At 38.3% G+C, this 18923-nt stretch overlaps 1 protein-coding gene across 5 annotated transcripts in view; it reads left to right on the top strand.

Annotated features, from left to right (window-relative positions):
• LOC109912713 (traB domain-containing protein-like) overlaps positions 1–18923 on the top strand; it is a 32574-nt gene that overhangs the window by 2495 nt on the left and 11156 nt on the right. For 2 of the 5 annotated variants that reach the window (XM_048610495.1, XM_048610494.1), the window contains exons 2-6: positions 6743–6781; positions 8432–8595; positions 11027–11167; positions 13791–13901; positions 17135–17283. In XM_048610495.1, coding sequence (XP_048466452.1) covers positions 8458–8595; positions 11027–11167; positions 13791–13901; positions 17135–17283 — 539 coding nt within the window. In that variant the 5' untranslated portion in view covers positions 6743–6781; positions 8432–8457. Of the gene's footprint in view, positions 1–6742; positions 6786–8431; positions 8596–11026; positions 11168–13790; positions 13902–17134; positions 17284–18923 lie in introns of all 5 variants that reach the window. The other 3 variants (XM_048610493.1, XM_020512151.2, XM_048610496.1) reach the window with 2 other exon arrangements.

The raw sequence follows: 18923 nt of genomic DNA, 5'->3' as shown, positions 1-18923 counted from the left end.
AGATACGATAGTGGATGGGAATAGAGGGATACGGTCTACAGAAGGGTAGGGATTTTAGTTGTGATGGGCAGCTTGTCGGTGCAGGCTTGAAGGGCCGAAGGGCCTGTTCCTGTACTGTAATTTTCTTTGTTCTTTGTAAGTTTAAAGAAACAAAGGCAAGGACAAAGGAGAGTGTATACGTTAGCTCGCTCGTTAGTGAGAACACACAGTAGTTCCACGGCAGGGGAATCAAATGGGAAAGTTGCTGTATCAAGTTGCAGAAAAAGGTTCAACTGAAAGCAAAATATATGGATGCTAGCAGCATTTGTGGAGAGAGAAAAACCCAGTTAATGTTTTGATTTTGTTATGACTCATCTTCTGAACAGAAAAAGGTTGATCTACGTCCAATAAAATCACAATGCATTGGGTGATATGTCAGAAAGCCTGCATTCAATTAAAAAACATGGAGGGCCCTTCCACCAACATGGCACCAGTGTTTTGTACAGAGACTGGGGTCCATCCTTTCTAATATGGAACAGGCTGCTGACTCTATCAACACATTTGTTGAACTAATTGTGACGTAGCATCTGATTGCTGAGATCTCCGCTTCCATAATATACCAGCAGCAGCCACCCAGCATCAGAGACTGCAATGGAAAGTGCTGCTGTCCTGGTGTGGGATACCAGCATTCCAAGCCTGGATTCCCAGGCTTCCAGGGCCTCACAGCAGTCCAGCAACCTCTTCTCCAAAAAGCAGAAAATTGGACAATTAAAAAAATCTGTCTGACTTGATTTAAAGTTGTTTCTCAAGTACCAAAGTAAGAAAACAGCTGTGTCAGGACCAGTAAGTTCAATATTTATACTGAAAATCCCTGAACTTATGTGGAGTATGATTTTGCATACCTGTGGTCATTTGAAATGGTAGATACAACTTATTTCAGTGTGATTGGCCTTGGAAAGGAAAATCAGGATTCTCCAGATTTAGCACCATCCAGTGACCTTTATTTACGCACATGCGTAAACATTAAATGAGGACAAATTCTGTGATGTTCCCATGGAAGATTAACTAGATAGGCTCATCCGAAGAAGTGTTAGCTGAGTGATGTGTCAATGAGCTGGCAGTTCATGTGAGTTGGTGCCTTCTGGAGAGTAAATTGGAGTAAAACTGCTGCAGTCTGTTTTCCAAACAGAAATTGCTGGAGAAACTCAGCAGGTCCGGCAGCATCAGTTGGGATAAAGCAGAGTTAAAGTTTCGAGGCCAGTGACATTTCATCAGAACATTAGCGGTTGGTTCTGTTGAAGAGTCACCAGGCTCGAAATGTTAACTCTGCTTTCTCCCCACTGATGCTGCCAGACTTGCTGAGTTTCTCCAGCAACTTCAGTTTCTGTTTCAAATCTCCAGCATCTGCAGTTCTCCATTCTATTTTGCTTTGCATTATTTCTATATTCTGTTCATCTGTTAAACAGTAGTTGTTCATTGAGTATTAAGACTACAAGAACGCAAGAATTAATTTTTAAAATACTTCTTTTTCTCAGAACTGATGAAGCCCTTGGATTCTGAGTAAGATTTTTTTTTAAAGAAGTACTGAGAATTATGCAGAATTTTAACTAACTTTGAAGTTTAACTAAAACACAATGTGGGTAGTGTGGGTTATTGCTTGGTTGGTTAATAATACTAGCAATGGTAGATCTGTTTGTGTTTCAAATTCCGCATTCCTATTTACCTCTGATAACTCTTGATTCCTCTGCCTAACAAAAATCTATCCACGACAACAAGGTGCAGGGCTGGATGAACACAGCACCTCTGTCTCAAATATATTCAATGACCCTGCCTCCACTGCCTTCTGATATAGAGAGTTCCCAAAGTCACACAACCATCAGAAAAAAAATCTCCTCATAACTGTCCTGAAAGACCAATCCTTAATTTTAAAACATTGTCCCCTAGCTCTGGGCAGACCCAGAAGAGAAAACATCCTTTCTACATTTAGCTGGTCAAGACCATTCAGGATCTTATACACTTCAAATAAATCACTCTTTACTATTCTAAACTCCAAATGGAATCAAGACCAATCTCTCTAACATTTTCCCTTAAAAATCCCCTCATTCCAGGTTTCATTCCAGTAAACATCACCTGACTCACCTCCAAATCATTCACATCTTTCCTTAAATAAGGAGACCAAAACTGTACACAGTAATTAAGATGCAATACCATGCATAACTGGAGCATAACATCTTTGCTTTTATATTCAATTCTTCTCATGCTAAAGGATAACATTGCTGTAACATTTTTGATTAAGTGCTGTACCTGCATGCTAACATTTTGTGACTCATGCACGAGGAATTCTAAAACTGTGCTCCATCCACGTAACACTTTGTTTTTTCATTCTTTCTGCCAAAGTGAACAACTTCGCATTTTGCTAAGTTATGCCCCATCTACCAGATTTTTGCTCACTCATTCATTCAACCTATCTACATTTGTCTGGAACATCCTTATGACATTCTTTCCTATCTTGTTTTTCCTTTTGCTCATGAATTTAATTATCATGGCCTTCATTCCCCTCATCTAGGTCATTGACGTAAATTGTAAAACAAAATGAAATCCATGACAGTCCCCTGTGGAACTCCATTTGCCACATCCTGCCAAGCAGTCAAACATCCATTTTTTCAATACTCCTTGCTTTCTGTTAGCCAGCCAATCTTCATTACATGCAAGTCAATTATCTTCTACACCATTTGATTTTATTTTCTGCAATAACTTTTAACGTGGCACCTGATCAGATCCCTTCTGGATATCCAAACATAATACTTCTGCAGGCTCCCCATTATCCACAGCGCATGTTACTCCTTTAAAGAATTCCAATAAATTGATTAAACATGATTTCTCTTTGCTGAAACCAGGCTGACTCTTCTTGATTACCTTGAATTTTTCTGAGTGTGCAGCTATAATATTTTGAATAATTTTTTTTTCCAACACCTTCTCCATAACAGATGTCAAGCTAACTGGCTTATGATTTCCTGCTTTCTGCTTTCTCCTGGCTTAAAAAGAGGGGTTATATTTGCCATTTTCCAGTCTGATAGAATTTCTCCAGAATCTAGGGAATTTTGGAAGTTTAAGACCTATGCCATTGCCACCCGAGGAAGAAGTCCATCTGGACCCAGGGACTTACAGCCTGCAACTCCATCAGTTTCATTAGTATCACTTCCCTTGTTATTATAATTTTTCTAGATTCCCTTCTCCCATCCACATCCTGATTTACAGCTATTACCAGAATGTTTTTTTATCCTTTATAGTGTTGACAAAAACAAAATATATGTTCACTTAATGCATCATTTCCTTACCATCTTCTACTGAATTCCATTCTCAGTCTCTAGAAGACTAACATTCACTCTACTTACCTCTTTCATTTTTTTAACATACCTGTGAAAACTCTTGCTAACCTTTTATTTACATTTTTAGCTGGCTAACTCTCATGCTTCAGTTTCTTCCTTGTGAGTAACCTTTCAGTCATTTTCTGTCATTCTTTATATCTAGATCAATTATCCTACCTGCTATTCATTTTTGTGTAGTTATATGCTTTTTCCTTAAGTTTGATGATTTCCTAAATTCTTCAGTTAACCATGAATGGTGGGTCGTCCATTATTTTGAGTATTCTTAAATATTCCCTTAAATGTCTGTCTCTAGCGATCTATTCTATAGCCTTGTATGTGAGATCACTTCAGCTAGTTCAGTTTTCACACCTACATAGTTGCCCTCATTTCGGATTAAAAAAATAGTTTGAGACCCAATCTTCTCCCTTTCAAAAAGGATGTAAATTTCAATCATGTTGTTGCTTGTTGCTATGTAGAGGTGCCTTAACTGTAAGGTCATTAATTAATCCTCTCTCAATGCACAATACCAAGTCTAATATATCCTGGTCTCTGATTGGTTCCAAAATTCTCAGAAACGCTATTCTCGGAAACAATCTCAAAAATATTCTTTAAACTTCTCATCCAGGCTAATACTGCTGATCCGATTTTTCCGGTTTATATGTGTATTAAAGTCACCCAGGATTCTTATCATCCCTTTATTACAAGCACCCAACATTTCTTCTTGTATATTTTGCCTGACATTGTGGTTACTGTTTGGGAACACATAGACCACTCTCACAAGTGACTTCTTTCCACTCATCTCCACCCAAATTGAGTCTACATCCTGACCTCTCGAAACAAGATCATCTTTAACCGTTGCAAAAATTTCTTCCTTGATCAACATGCTACCCCTTGACCTTTACCGAGCCTCCTACTTTTCTTGAATATAATATACCCCTCAATATTTGGGACCCAATCCTTGTCATCCTGTAACCATAACTAGTTATCAGATCCTATTTGTTTATTTCCATGTGCACTAACAATTTGTTTACTTCATTATCAATGCTTCATACATTTAGATAAAGAGCCTTTAGTTTTGTCTATTTGTTATCTTTGTAACATTGAGTGCAATTGCTGCTCAAGATCAATTTGAGTGACTGGAGACATAGAATATCCAGGAGGTCTCATATAACATTAGCATTGCAGGCAACAGATCTCAGTTGTCCCAACATTATGCTTCAAAGTCTATCCGAATTCATGAAGCTGTTAACGAGCTATAATCCCATTTAATTGACAACTTGCTGCTATCTCGTGAGAATATTTCCTCAGTGCCAGGCATATACATAAGAGATACAACATTGCGTCCAATGTTGGGATAGGCTTTGCAGATCTTCCTGCGTGATTATGCCACTATTCTTGGTGTAAATCACGTCTCTCATACAATTAAAGGATTCCCTCCTTGTCGTCAAGTTTGGAAGCATGAGTTGGGTCAGTTCCTGATATTGCACTCCCAACTTATGATAGTCAGCCAATTGTCCCAGAATTTTCATCTTCCAGATTTGGGACAGGCTAGAATCATGGATGTTGCCTCTGAATGCAATCCAATGCAGGGAAAGAACGGGGCATGTTCTGAGGCCAGCAGGTTAATTATCTCACTAGTTTATAGGCCTTCTAATTCTTGCACCTCACCCCCTTTTCCATTCACCCAACCTCTGTGCAAACTCCAAGCCCCTTTCATATCCCTGATAACTCTCTAAGACACTGGCATATCCTTAATTTCTCCCATGCCCCCTCCAAACCATCGTGTATCCTCCGTGCCCACACATCTGGTATTGAATAAGTACATAACTCATGAGCCATATAATAACATTGGAAAGCCTTTGAAATGTTGAGAAATTTAAAATAAATGATCAACCATTCAAACTTTTCTTGAAAAATCATCCATCTTAAAAACTCATACAATTTTCAATCAAAACACGTACGGAATGAAACCCTCTTGAAAATGTAATCTTTTCTCACATGCTCATTAATCTGTGAAAACATACAAAAAGCTATTCAAATGTCTCTTCAATATATTTAATTCTATTAACTGCTCATAAAACTTTCAATCAAATAAAGAATCCTCTCATTGCCATTTAAATAACTCTCACGGCATTATATCCATTAGTGGAGTTGAGACCACTCATAATGCAATTGCTATACAGTTGAATAGACAAAAACTACAGAGTTCAATATAATATATTGTTTGAAGTTTTCTAATTGGATGTCCAGTCCATCTGCAGTAATTTTTCAATGCTCAATGGAGTTTCCATCAGAGAAGTCTGGCAACTGTTCAGTTTTCCTCCAAAGTTTGAAAAGATCCTTGGACTTTAAATCATTATAGTACTCAAAACACAATTTCCAGATGATCCACAAATCACATTTTGACAATGGTTGAATGCAGAAGTCAACTGTATCCGCATAAAGCACGTGAATGCTTACACATTGCTGGGCATTGTAATGGTCATTTTCCTTTTAAGGACAAAGTCCAATGATCAATCTCTACATTGAAAACTTACCTTCTCATTAACAGGTCACTTAAACTTGAAATGATTGTCTCTTTTAGAAAGTCTTTTAAAGTGTCCTAAAGTTTTCTGTTTAAGGGCAGAAGTGAAAGCAAATTACTTTCAAAATACCAGTGAGATAATAGCCCTTGTTGATATTTAAGTTCAAAAATGACATCACCTTCCAGCTCAATGCGAAAATAAAGTTTCAGTAGGAGATGAACTGCTCTGTCCTTTGTGAAAATACTATTTTCTGGCTCCCTATTGAAATGTATTGAGCAGCATAAACGTCTTGTGCTGGCACAATAGATATGAAGCAATCCTTCTAAAACACATTCAGTCATTTCAATTCTAAACATCCTTTAACAATATTGTAAGTGTTAATTACTAACAGTCGACTTCTCTGGCCTCGAAAATGAACTTTTAAGCTTTCATTCCTTCAGCACATTTAATCATTGTTTAGAGATTTTAAAAATCCCAATATTTTTATTTCACTTTCTATCTTCTGTCTTTCTTAATCCAGTCTTAACCTTTCCATTTGTAATTTCGGTTTCTGTCCTGGTTTGATAGTGAATTCACCTTTCTATCTTATATTTCCTTGTTCAGATCCTATGATGCTCATTTAAGAATTTTCCAGTTTGATCAATTAAAGATATATACAATTGCTTACCTTGTTCATTCCCATTCCAGATGCCTAGTTCCCCTGGCTGTGACATTGCATTTTGCCCTTCTGGCAATATCATGGAACTTAAATAATGAGTCTCAGGACTGTTAGTAGTATTGACTGATTAGTTAAATGAATTTTGGAGCCATTAATGATTGATATATGGGAATAGTTATTTGCTATTAATATAAATGTATCTTCTTTTACAGGTACTTGCTGGAAAGATGCTGAAATTTGATTGGTCAAATGTATGTGAGTTCTATACAAGTGTACCAGCGACTGGTATTAATATCACTTCTTTTCTTGTAACGCATTTATGACCAGCAGTTGGGTGTACAGGGCACAATTTCAAAACTTGCAGATGACACAAATCTTGGAATTGTGAAGTGTAAAGAGGATCACGATAGAATTCAAACAGATATGGACAAGCTGATGGACTGGGAGGACATGGCAGATGAAAACTAATGTGGTGAAATTTGATGTTATGAATTCTGATAGGAGGAATGAAAGTGACAATGCAAATAAAAGGCAGAAATCTAAAGGAATTGAAAAAGTAGGGTGACCAAGAATAGATTGACAAAGCGGTTAAAAGGCAAAACAGGAAATTGCCCATTATGAATAGAATTTGTTGTAGAACAGTGATTTGTTTTCAATAAGACAATTGTGTTCATTCTGGGCATTACATTTTGGAAAGGATGTGAAGTTGGACAAAGGGTGCAGGAAAGATTCATGGGATTGGTTTTCGGAATGAGCAACTTCAGTTACGTGGATATATTGTATAGGGTGGAGGTTTCTCCTTACAGAAGAGAAATTTAGGAGAAGATTTAGTGTGGGTCAAGTAGAAAAGAAAGATAGTCTTCATTTAATTTATACTTTTGCTTTAATATAATCCCTGTTCGAATTCCACAAGCCAAAGTAAATTTAAAGTTACATTTTCTTTGTTATAACAGAACAAAACAGAATCCGTAAATAGTGCAACTTAAACTCTTTGGAGAATGGTGGAGCATTTAGTTAAATACACTCACGAGCAAGTCCCTGTAATTCATAACTAATTTTGCCACTTTGCACTTTGAAAATTCACATTTTGAATGAATTACCTGTGAGCTCGACCTTCAGTGTTATTTATCCCTTTTTGCGACATTTCTGGGAATCACTTAAAATACTTACTTTAAATCATTGTTAACTTTAACTGAAATCATTGAAAAATTAAAGAACCAATCATTATTTTGAAAAATATGTGGCAAGCAATTCTTTCAGGCTGAATGGAAAGGACAGAGAGACGGAGAGTTGGTGGTACAACAAAGAGCGTAAAAGAGAGAGCCAGACTGAAAGCACCAATACGTTAATACATCTATTTTCATTATGACTATGTTGTATGCAAGTGACCTGATGTGTTCATGCAGCGATTCATGTTGTTAGACTATATGTTTATAAATAATTAATAGAACATTTGTCTGACATCCTTTTCATCAAGACTAATCCACTTTTATAGCATTAATTATGTAGTGCCTTGTACCTTGCCTCTAATAGCTCCCTCTTGCATTGATTGAGTTCCCCTTTGAAATCATCAGTGTACAGATGAAGTGCTAACTAACCTCAGAACTACTCCAGTCTTAAATTTTGCTTCTTTCATAACTGTGTCACAAAGAATATTCATACTGTAGACATGACATACATATTGGTGATAATGTAAACTGTGATATATTATTTGTTTAATCATACTCGCTCACAAGTTAGAATTTTAATTTGATTATTGGGGATCTTTCATTTTAAGGCATAATAAAATATTCATAAATAATCAAGTTCATTTATTATTGCACCTGTGTTACAGAATAAGTATGGTATAAGTCTGCTGTATATTCGAAATTGTAAGTTATTTACAATGCATTTACCGTCAGCTTACGAAGAAATCACTTCGACTATAATGGCAAAGATTGAAAAGCGACAGAAGAACCTGAAACTGAAAAGCAATATATGTGAGCTTGTCACTGAAGATGGTTGCAAAGTCTACCTGGTTGGCACAATTCACTTCAGTAAGCAAAGCATCAAAGATGTACAACAGGTAAAACAAACGTGACACAGAGAAATGCTGTAGTGAATTTAAAATAAAATTAATCGAAAACAAAATAAATCAGAATTTTGTTTAGGAATTATGTTTCTATGATAATACAGCATCTTGAATAAATTATATGGTGGCTCAATGGTTAGCAGTGCTGTCTCACAGCACCAGGGACCCAGGTTTGATTCCACCTTTGGGCAATGGTCTGTGTGGAGTTTACACATTCTCCCCTTGTCTGCGTGGGATTCCTCTGGGTGCTCTGGTTTCCTCCCACAGTCCAAAGATGTGCAGATTGGGAGGATTGGCCATGCTAAATGACCATCATGTCCAGGGGATGCGCAGGCTAGGGAAATGTAGGGTGATAGGGTAGGGGGTGAGTCTGGGTGGGATGCTCTTCAGAAGGTTGGTGTCGACTTGATGGGCTGAATGGCCTGTTTCCACACTGTAAGAGTTATAAAAAAAACTCTCGCTGTTGAGTTAATATTGACAATGATTTATTGATACTGCTTTTATGGTTTGACAAACGACTGAGAGTTTCCAGGTTTGTTCTTGCTCTGCTGCTCCTCTGCATCAATGAAGATGCAAAGGCAACTTCTACTCATAAACTGAAACAAATACATATTTTTCATGTGATCTAACATTCTGTTAAGTATTTCCTGCCTTCTTCTTTCACAATAAGAGAAGCATTACATGTAAAACTAGTTTTAACAACATATTCACTCTAAACATAATGGCAGCACTATTAGAAAAAGAAACACCATATTATAGAAATGCAATGGTTCCTGAATTAATCAGTATGAAATGAGTTCATTCATTAGTTATACATTTTTGAAGCAGTGGCTTCATGCACCAGTCCCACCATCTTGGACAAAATAAAATCTCATCGTGAGTTATTTGTCAAATGGCACTATTTTTGTTCTTTGACAAGTGGTTGGGAGTTTCGAGGAATGTTGTTACTCTGCTGTTCTCTGCATGAGTAAAGATGTAAAGGTAACTTCTGCTCGTGAATTGCAACAAACACAATTTGTTTAGACTGAAAAGACCTGCTTAAAAGTTTTCTGACACTACTGGTTGAATGTGCTGTACTGTACAGAAAATTACATTTCCAAAAGATCTGAGGAACACCTAGAAACAACTGCAATATTTAGAGATTAATTTATGCTCACACTGGGATGGGTTGGCAGATGGGCTGGCTGAGGTAGAGGCGGGAGTTGAAAAATTCTGCATGATGCCATGAGTGCCATTCCCAGCCAACTACATTGCAATTTTATTCAAGAGGGGATGGTGTTGGGCAGCCCACCTGCCCTTCATCCAATTGAGGCTCGTAAGTGGACACATGGTCCTTTAATGCCCTGTTGCAATTTTTCATGATGTTGGAAGGGGAGAATGGCTGATATGAAGCCCACCAGTTGTACGCCACAATACCAGGCAGAAAATGGCAGGTATCTTCTTTATGGGTTCAATGGGCTCATCAGAGATCCCTCCAAAGACCTGACCACCTTGTGTTCCCCCTACCACCTCCACCAACCTCCACCCCCCCTACACTTGGACCACTGTGACCCCCATATCGTTGTCCCTTTCACTAGGCTTTTTTAACCTGGTATTGTGGAAATAAGATCAACTCACCACTCCATTTGGCTCCAACAGCAATCTTCAATAGGGACTGGAAGTAATCCCAACAGTGGCCACCTATTTTGGTGACTCGGGGTTGCAATTTAAATGAAATTTTCCTTGGCATTGGTACTTGAGGTGTTTGGGTTTCTGAAAATGTGTGTAAGTCAGTTTGTGAGCATTGGGGGCAGTCTGCTGTGGCATCAGGAGCCTTTTGGCAAGTAAGTTTAATTGTCTTGCCAACCTTAAATATCATTAAGGTGTACAATTTTATTTTGTATGGTTTCAATACAGTGATTGATATTGAGCCCTGACCCTGAACAGTAATGGGCTATTAAATTGTTTGGCATTGTGTAAGTGTTCACTTGCATTAGATGTGACCCCTTCTTATCAAGCACTTTCTCAGTATGTTTTCAAAAGTATCTGAGGAGCTCATGTGCAAAAATCATATTTATCAACTTCAGGCCACAAGGAAATACTACAGTTCCACCTTTAGATTAGTGATTTTGTCATTAAACATAGTAACATTTAGGCAGAGTTCTGAACAGAATTTTTCTCAGGCCCTGAAACAGAAATAACCAACATTGCTGTATCCAAAAGAATCTTTCAAGCGAGAATCTAAACTTCTGAAAATCTATGAACAAATGGGGATCAAATGTTATCAAGAAAGTGATAAATGTATAGCCCAAAATTTCTTTCCAAACTTCAATAAAGAATAATCTAGCTGAATGATAAGACCGTGATTGACTGTAAGTATGAATTTACATCACACACACTATATCAATATTTATTGAGCCGATATGATGAGTGTTCTTTTTTCTAGATCATCCAAGAAGTGCAACCAGATGCTGTGGTGTTGGAAGTTTGCCAATATAGAGAACAACTGTTAACATTAGATGAACAGTCATTATTAAATGGAAGCAAGACGTTTGACACACGCACAATGCTGCATTCAATAAAGCAGGTACAGTTATTTTCACGAAATTGTTAATTAACGTTACATTAGTTCTTACTTTGCTTTTATTGGTTATGTTTTTTCCTTAACAAATGTTAAAATGGGATGCAGATATTTTAGGCACTGCAGTTGTCATGGTGCAATGGTCTTCTGATTTTTTTTTACTCAAGCTTTTATATTACAGCATAGGGTGCGAGTTCTGATTGTGTGATTTTAATTGGAATAATACAATACCAAGAATTCAAAATGCGCAATGCCCATGTCAGTAATGCAGGAAATGTTGCATTATTTTCCGTTCCTAGATACCAGCCAGCTTGGAAGGTTTGCAACTATGTTCTAGAAATTGAGCATGAAAACATTGCGGTATTACTCTGAGACTATAGAATATGAAGGGCAGATGGCAATGCTTAAGTACTACTGCTGTCTGTGCTCCTTGGATCTCAAACTCTCTCAAAGGAGAGAAATCAGGACATGTGTGTTTACTCTGGTGCTGAGAGTTTTATTTTTATTGTTAGAAGATAACTAGGTTGGCATTACAATTCCTCATCATCATAGAATCCCTACAGTGTGGAAGCAGGCCATTTGACCCATAAAATCCATACTGACCCTCCAACGAGCATCCCACCCAGACCAACCCCCCCTACCCGATCCATGTAAACCTGCATTTCCCATGGCTAATCCACCTAGCCTGCACATCCCTGGATTGTGTGGGCAATTTAACATGGCTAATCTACCTAATCTACACATCTCTGGACCGTGGGAGGAAACTGGAGTACCCAGAGGAAACACTCGCAGACACAGGGAGAATGTGCAAACTCCGCACAAATAGTTGCCCAATGGTGAGATCAAACCCAGGTCTCTGGAGCTGTGAGGCAGCAATGCAAATCACTGAACACTGTGTCGCCCTGATGTTAAGCAGACAGAGGCCTTAAATCTCCACAGTTCTGTCAACGACCTAACTAATGTTCAGAAAGACATAAACATAAATTCCAGAGGAGTGACACAAAGGACTACTTATAATCATTAATCAAATTTCTCAGGGGATTTCACCAAACTCCTGTTGGAAAGTCCCAGTAAAGATTCCAGGTTTTGATGTTAAATACAGTCAATGATAAGAAAGTTAAACAGAGCACCTGCAAATAAGTGTAAAATGCTGCAGATGCTGAAAATCTGAAATGAAAACAAAGTGCTGAAAATGTTCAATAGATCTGGCAGCATCTGTGGAGAGACAAATAAAGTTTCAAACTGAATATGTCTCTTCTCCAGCGAAGGTTGGGAATTTACTCATATTTGCTCCTGCTCTATGGTTGCACCCGTAGTTGTGGTATTTATGTGTTAAATTAGGCTTTTGTCAGACTTCTAGTGAAGCCCTAAAAAATTTCTGACGTAAGGTTTTTTATGCCTCTTTCATGTATGTAGAAATGATTTTGATTTGAGTGATAACATCTGTAAGTCACAACAGTGTATCTTAGTAGTTATGCTTTTCTTGCTATATTTTTTCCTTGCTTCTCGTTTCTGATCCTTACTGCTTCTGTTTTTCTTCAATTTTATTCTTATGCTCATCTTTTCCCTAGCCAGTCTATCCCATTTCTTTGTTGCTGATCTCAATTAAACCACATTTCTTTTTGTTTCTCTTGCCTCTCAACTATTCTTCAACCATTCAATCATTAAAAATTGCAATGGACTGGCAACGGATTGCACTACATTCATCTGCATGAATATTTCATACACACATTTTGGATAATGTGGGTTCAGGCTCTAGCATTAACAGCCTTGTTAAAGATAAGTTAAAGAAGGCCAGCTTGGACTTTCTGGTCAGCTTCCACTTTCTTGACGTGCTGGGGGCAATTTACTTGCCTGGAGGATGGCATTTGGTGCCAGGCTGGGAGACCAGTCCTCCAGACAGACCTAGAATCCCTCCCTTTTGACTGGATCAGGGTGCAGTAATAATCTGGCTGCTTTCTGTACTTTTAATGTGAATTTTTAATTTAAGTGGTGAGAAGGGGACCTTTTCATTGAAGTGCACTGCAGTTGCATCGTTCAGCAGCTGAGTGCTCCTCTGAAGCAGGAAGGCCTCTGATGTGCCATCCAGTTTAGCGAGCCTACCCACTGCTCTCATACAGATAAAACAACTGTTTCATGCCAGCTGGGTCAGTGTCTTGGTTACAATCCCAGGCCAGTCTGTAGTGATTGTAATGAAGTCAGCCAGCTGGACCTCATAGAACACGAGTTCTCTCCCTGGAGCTGTTAATCTGGTCCAATCAAGGAGACCTGCTTAACATAAAAGGATGAATATCAGGGATTTTGAGACCCTGTATGCCTGACTCAGTGAGAGGCAGTGCTTTTGTCAAAGGCTTTGCATTTGTAAATAACGGGTGTCTGGTGATGGGATACTGGCCTCTGAAGAGTAATTTCAAGTCACTTCTTCCCCAGAGGTGGTGGGTTCTGGTGCTAGAAGCAATCCTAACTCTTGTTTCCAACTCCAAAGCCAAAATCCAGCCCATTGTCTGTGTCTTTCTTTTACCTCTTTTTCTTTTGGAATCTGATTTTAGTCTGGAATTTTTTTTTGCAGGTAATTATATATTTTTTGCCCTGCACCCAAACTGTTGTGCATTTCTATTGCTCCTTGTAGTTTGGATTGATACATACGTTGTGGTCAATGCTGTTTCTGAGAATTTCAGCTTATCTGATTGACGAGCTGGGCATGGCCCCAGGTGGGGAATTCAGGAAAGCTTTCAGAGAGGTGAGAATTCCAGCATTACTATACTGTAATTTTGATCTTAAAGATTCTTTCAAGTTTAGATAATTTGCAAGTTGGTTTCACCAAAATGTTCACTTCTATCTGACTACAAAGCTGATAGAGATTGTTAACATTGCAATGCCAGTATTTAACATGTGCTCCATTTTAATTGTTTACAAATTCTGTTGTTGTTGGCACTTGGAGTTATTCCACGGGTGATTTCCCCCAAAATTAAATTCCATGAGATAAAATCGAAACCAAATCCACCAGAGTGTTAGAGATAACAAGGTGTAGAGCTGGATGAACACAGCAGGCCAAGCAGCATCAGAGGAGAAGGAAGGCTGACGTTTCGGGCCTAGACCAGAGTGTTAAATGTCGATACACCAGCAACTATTGAATGTCTTAATATGTATTCATGATATAAATATTAAGCTAGTTTACAGCACTCAAATCAGTAGTCAAATGCTCAGATGAAGTTTAGCAAAAATCGGCTAAGTGTTAATTTCTAGGAGTTTCATGGAGGGTTCCAGCAAGAGTTATTTCATGCAATTTTGTGCTGCTCTCCTCATTATGTATGTCCTGCGCTTCTATGATATCACACTTATGCTATTGTCTGCTAACCAGTGGCAAAAGTGCTCGCCACTGCGTGGATCATCTGGCATCTCTACCACAAGTACCATATGGCTATGCACCAGATCAGTTACTGCCAATCACTAATAGCCCTTCACAGTACATATAATGGGAGTGAAATGATAAAGAACTGCTTCTGAGGACATATAGGAGGCTCTGGTGCCACTTGATTGCAAATAGAAGTTCACATCCATAAATGTACTAGTATTTTACATCATCCCCTGTCTAATTGACTGAATTATAACTGAACCTACAAGAATCAAGTTGCACAGGTAACCCATCTGTAACACTGTATCATGTTAGCACCCCGTGAAAGGGAGTGCTACTCTGTCCTTAACACCCAGAGTGGCATAACATTTTGTCAACGTTCAATGTGGGAGTATTACATGTTGGAGAAACTTCAAGCAATTGAAAATGTTAGTTTTTATTGAACAAAGGGAAAAGCAAAGAAAAAACAAACAAAACTGCATTTGCTTCTGAGAATAAATGGTGCTGCTTGCCTTTTGAGTAACAACAAATTTATGACCAATGAAAGATCACCGGATCCAATTCACATCGATTGGAAACAGATGTCAATTAATGCCTGTTTAGCTTGTCATCCCCTCCTGCTGCATTCTATCACACAGAAGTTGATATTTATCCTGCAAATGTCTTCCTTTCCCTCCTCAGAAGAGTGGTGCTGCTCTTCCAGCACGGCAGTATTCAACACATCCCCTCTATGCCTGCTCCAGTTATGCAAGGCACAACAAGCATTGATTATTTGGCACATGGCAAAGTGTACCGCAAAGTGCTTCCAGACAGATTAAAACATCAGAACTTCCTTTTAAGCAGGCCTATCTTCTGCTCCACAATGGCCATAGTGGAAGAATATGTCGCGCTTTATCTATGCTTAGCCTCAGTCAGGGGATTGCATAATGGAGTTATCAGTAATGATTGCAGAAGGAAACCCTTGTTTTCCAGTAACCATCCTTGTAAGACATCCAATCCTTGCAATAAAGCAGGAATGCGAGAATTTTCAAGGACATAGGCATCATGACAGCTTCCAGGGTACCTGCAGTCTTCTAAGATGTGGTACCTCTGCTCATAGACGTCTTGTACAGTGATGGATTGTAACCCTTTTCTGTTGATGAAGTCAGCTATGTTATGATATGGTGCTGTTAATGCAATTTGTGTACAGTCTACAGTGCCCTGCACCTGGGGAAGCCAACTGTGTTGGTAAAGTTTCTGGCCCAGGCTGCAGCTCTGACTTGATTAGAGTGGGTATAATCTGTCCTGTGGGTTTGGGCATTAATGGTCAGGGTTTTACTGGGGAGTTAGTCTGTCGAGTCCTTGGGAAAGTGGGAACCTCAAGTCTGGGATGGGGTTCATTGCACCAAGATGTAAAAGGAGTAATGATCATGAAAGAGGACAATTCAATTCGGAAGATCTGGAATTCAGAGCATAAGAGGAATGGGAGGCTGTAGGTTATGGGGTTTCTCTCAAGTCATCACTTTGGCCTTGACATGGTGTCACAGTTCCTGGGGTAGTACACTAGAAATTAAGCCCTACTATTTCCAGAATCATCACAATTGTGAACATTTTATGAAATCACCAAATTGCCCAATTGTACCTAACTGTCTCATTCAGGTTACAAGAATTGCACACCAGGCTTTCTATCATGAATAGGAAAATCACTATTTATTGTAATTATATTATTTCTTAACCAATGGCAAGAAAGAAATATGAATTACTGACTTCTATCATTAACTCTATAAGTTAAATTCTACCCCTTTTAAACAAAAACTCCCATATATATACAAGCAGGTACACATGATTAGCATCAATATTCAGGGTTATAGGGAAAAGTCAGAATGGCACTAAGTCACAATGTTCATTTGGAAAGCCTTTGCAGATGTGATGAATCTAATGGCCTCCTTCTGCAGTGGAACAATTTTGCAATTCTGCAAAATTGCACTCATTAGCAGGTCATTCATTGTCCAAGAATGCACAATACAAATTATGGCCTCAAGCATTCATGATCATTATGTTGTTTGCACTAATTATCTCTTTTGTCATGTCAGGATTGGAGGGCAATACCACCCTGGTGGCTGTCAAGATTACATCTGTCCTGACATTTGACGCTTTTTTACTATAGTTCGCATCTGTTCATATCCATCCATGGTGACAAAGAGAATGAAGCAGCTTTGGGCAGTGGGATTATCTACTATTGCTAGCTCCTTACAAGTGTGGGGCATTACAGACTTCACTCATGTTGATTTTGAGAGTGCACTATTATTAACCTGTAGAGTTCATCTACAGAAAACTTTTCCTTGCTATCAATGTTCAATGCAATTCCACAAGGAGGGTGCTATGGAGCTCAGATGACAATTAATGAGGTGAAGAGCAGAAGATTGCATGAGAAATGTCACTCATGGTGGACCAGGCACCGTGAATCTCATTGGCCAGAGCATTAACTCCAAATGGGAAAATTCAGCCCATGGTCAAAGACAATAACTAGCAGACAAAGATGAAAAGTTAAAATCCAAAGAAAATTTATTGTAACCTAATTGTATAATGAATGAATAAACATGTTTTAGCTGTCATGTACTTTTAATAATCTCTTCTAGGCTCAGAAAATACCATTTTGCAATGTTTATTTGGGGGACCGGTCAATTTTCATCACTTTCCAAAGAGTTGCTGCTGCGCTTTCCTTCTGGGACCTGGTGAAGGCATTTGTAGGCTTTATTTACGTCAAATCCAGCACTGTTTCAGTTGGGTATGAATACATCTTTGCTTCATTAAATATTTACTGTAGCTTTAATGACATTATTTACAGCTAGTTGTTGGACCATTGACATTACTACACTGTCACACCGAAAAAAGCACAAGGGGAACAATTGTTGTCTAAGGAGTTGTGCTATCTAAAGCGCACAAGAGTAATTTCAACACACTGCATACATTTAGAATAAAATCCAGGAAACTTTTCTTCTGAATTTATTGTTAGGAGTTAAGTGACACTGGATAGACGGAGTTCATTGCTCATCAGAGCTCTTTGCCTTGCATTCACATGACAGATACAAGAATTCTAAATTTCTAAGGTCAGAAATCCCATAACACCAGGTTATAGTCCAACAGGTTTATTTGAAAACACAAGCTTTTGGAGCCTCAGTCCTTCTTTAGGTGTTAGTGAGAGACGTAGTATCAGGCACAGAATTTATAATGTCGTGTCATTTCTGACCTTGTCCACCCCAGTCCAACACCGGCGCCTCCACATCATAAATCTCTAAGGGAACAAGAATATACGCTGCATAAGAAACAGAATGCTGATTGGTTGGCAAGTGGATTCTGGCTACATTTCTTATTGTATGCCGTGATTGATTAGAGTCAAGCAGCATCAGAGGAGCAAAGAGTCAACCTGCTTTATTTGAATGTAAACAAAAGCTTTTGAACTAATTGTCCCTGATGCATTCACCATGGTAACATCTTGACCAATTAAGAACCCACTTGCAAAGAAATTAGCATCCTGTTTCCCTTTCAGTTTAGATTGAAGGGAAGCATTCTTGCTTCTGTCATGTTCCTTCTTCCAAAGTACATCACCTCAAATTAAATTACATCTGCCACTGATCTGTCCATCTGACCCAATCCATTTATATCTTCCTGTACCCTAACACTTTCCTCCTCACTGTCAATCACCCAGTCAATCTTTGTGTCATCTGCAAACTTATCATTCCTCCAATTCTCATTTACATCATTTATGAATATCAGAAACAATAAATCACCAATTTTGACCCAGTGATGATGAAAGATTTTTAAAATTTACTATCTAAGTACTTGGAGTTTAGAGTTAATTGCTTATTTACATAATTTCTAAAAATTAATTTCAAAGCATTTTAAACATTGCCATTTTTTTCACTTCTGATCCTTTCCCTTCCCAAGTGAAGGTGTTCACTTCTTGTTGGGAAACAGTTTGATGGGGACTAGCAGTCTTCCAATGTTTCTGTGATTTACATGTAAACTTTGCCCCTAAGAGTGAACAACATATTTCTTCTCCAGTGGGCAGCTTACAGATGCATAAAACGTAAATATTTGAACACGCTGTCCATGATAAATAGGACAATGTCACATACAGCCATTCTGGAACTTAATTTTTGAATGACAACTTTGGGAAGGACACTTTTTTAAAATGTCAGAATCCAGATCGAATTATGTTTAATAATTTACCAATCTGCCCAATTTAGAACCAACAAGGCGAATTGCTTGAAAAGAAACCAATTTTAATCATTATTAGTCATGGCACAAATATGACAAAAATTGATTTAACAATACAGGTGATCAGCTTGAGAATCAGAGATCTTAATGATGTCATTAATAAAGTGTAAAAAACGTGTTATTATGTCTTAGACAACAAGGTATGTA

This window comes from Rhincodon typus, chromosome 22 (assembly GCF_021869965.1).
Source record: "Rhincodon typus isolate 14 chromosome 22, sRhiTyp1.1, whole genome shotgun sequence".
Taxonomy (NCBI): Eukaryota; Metazoa; Chordata; class Chondrichthyes; order Orectolobiformes; family Rhincodontidae; genus Rhincodon; species Rhincodon typus.
Note: the sequence above shows the minus strand (reverse complement) of the source record. Positions and strands in the feature narration are given on the sequence as shown.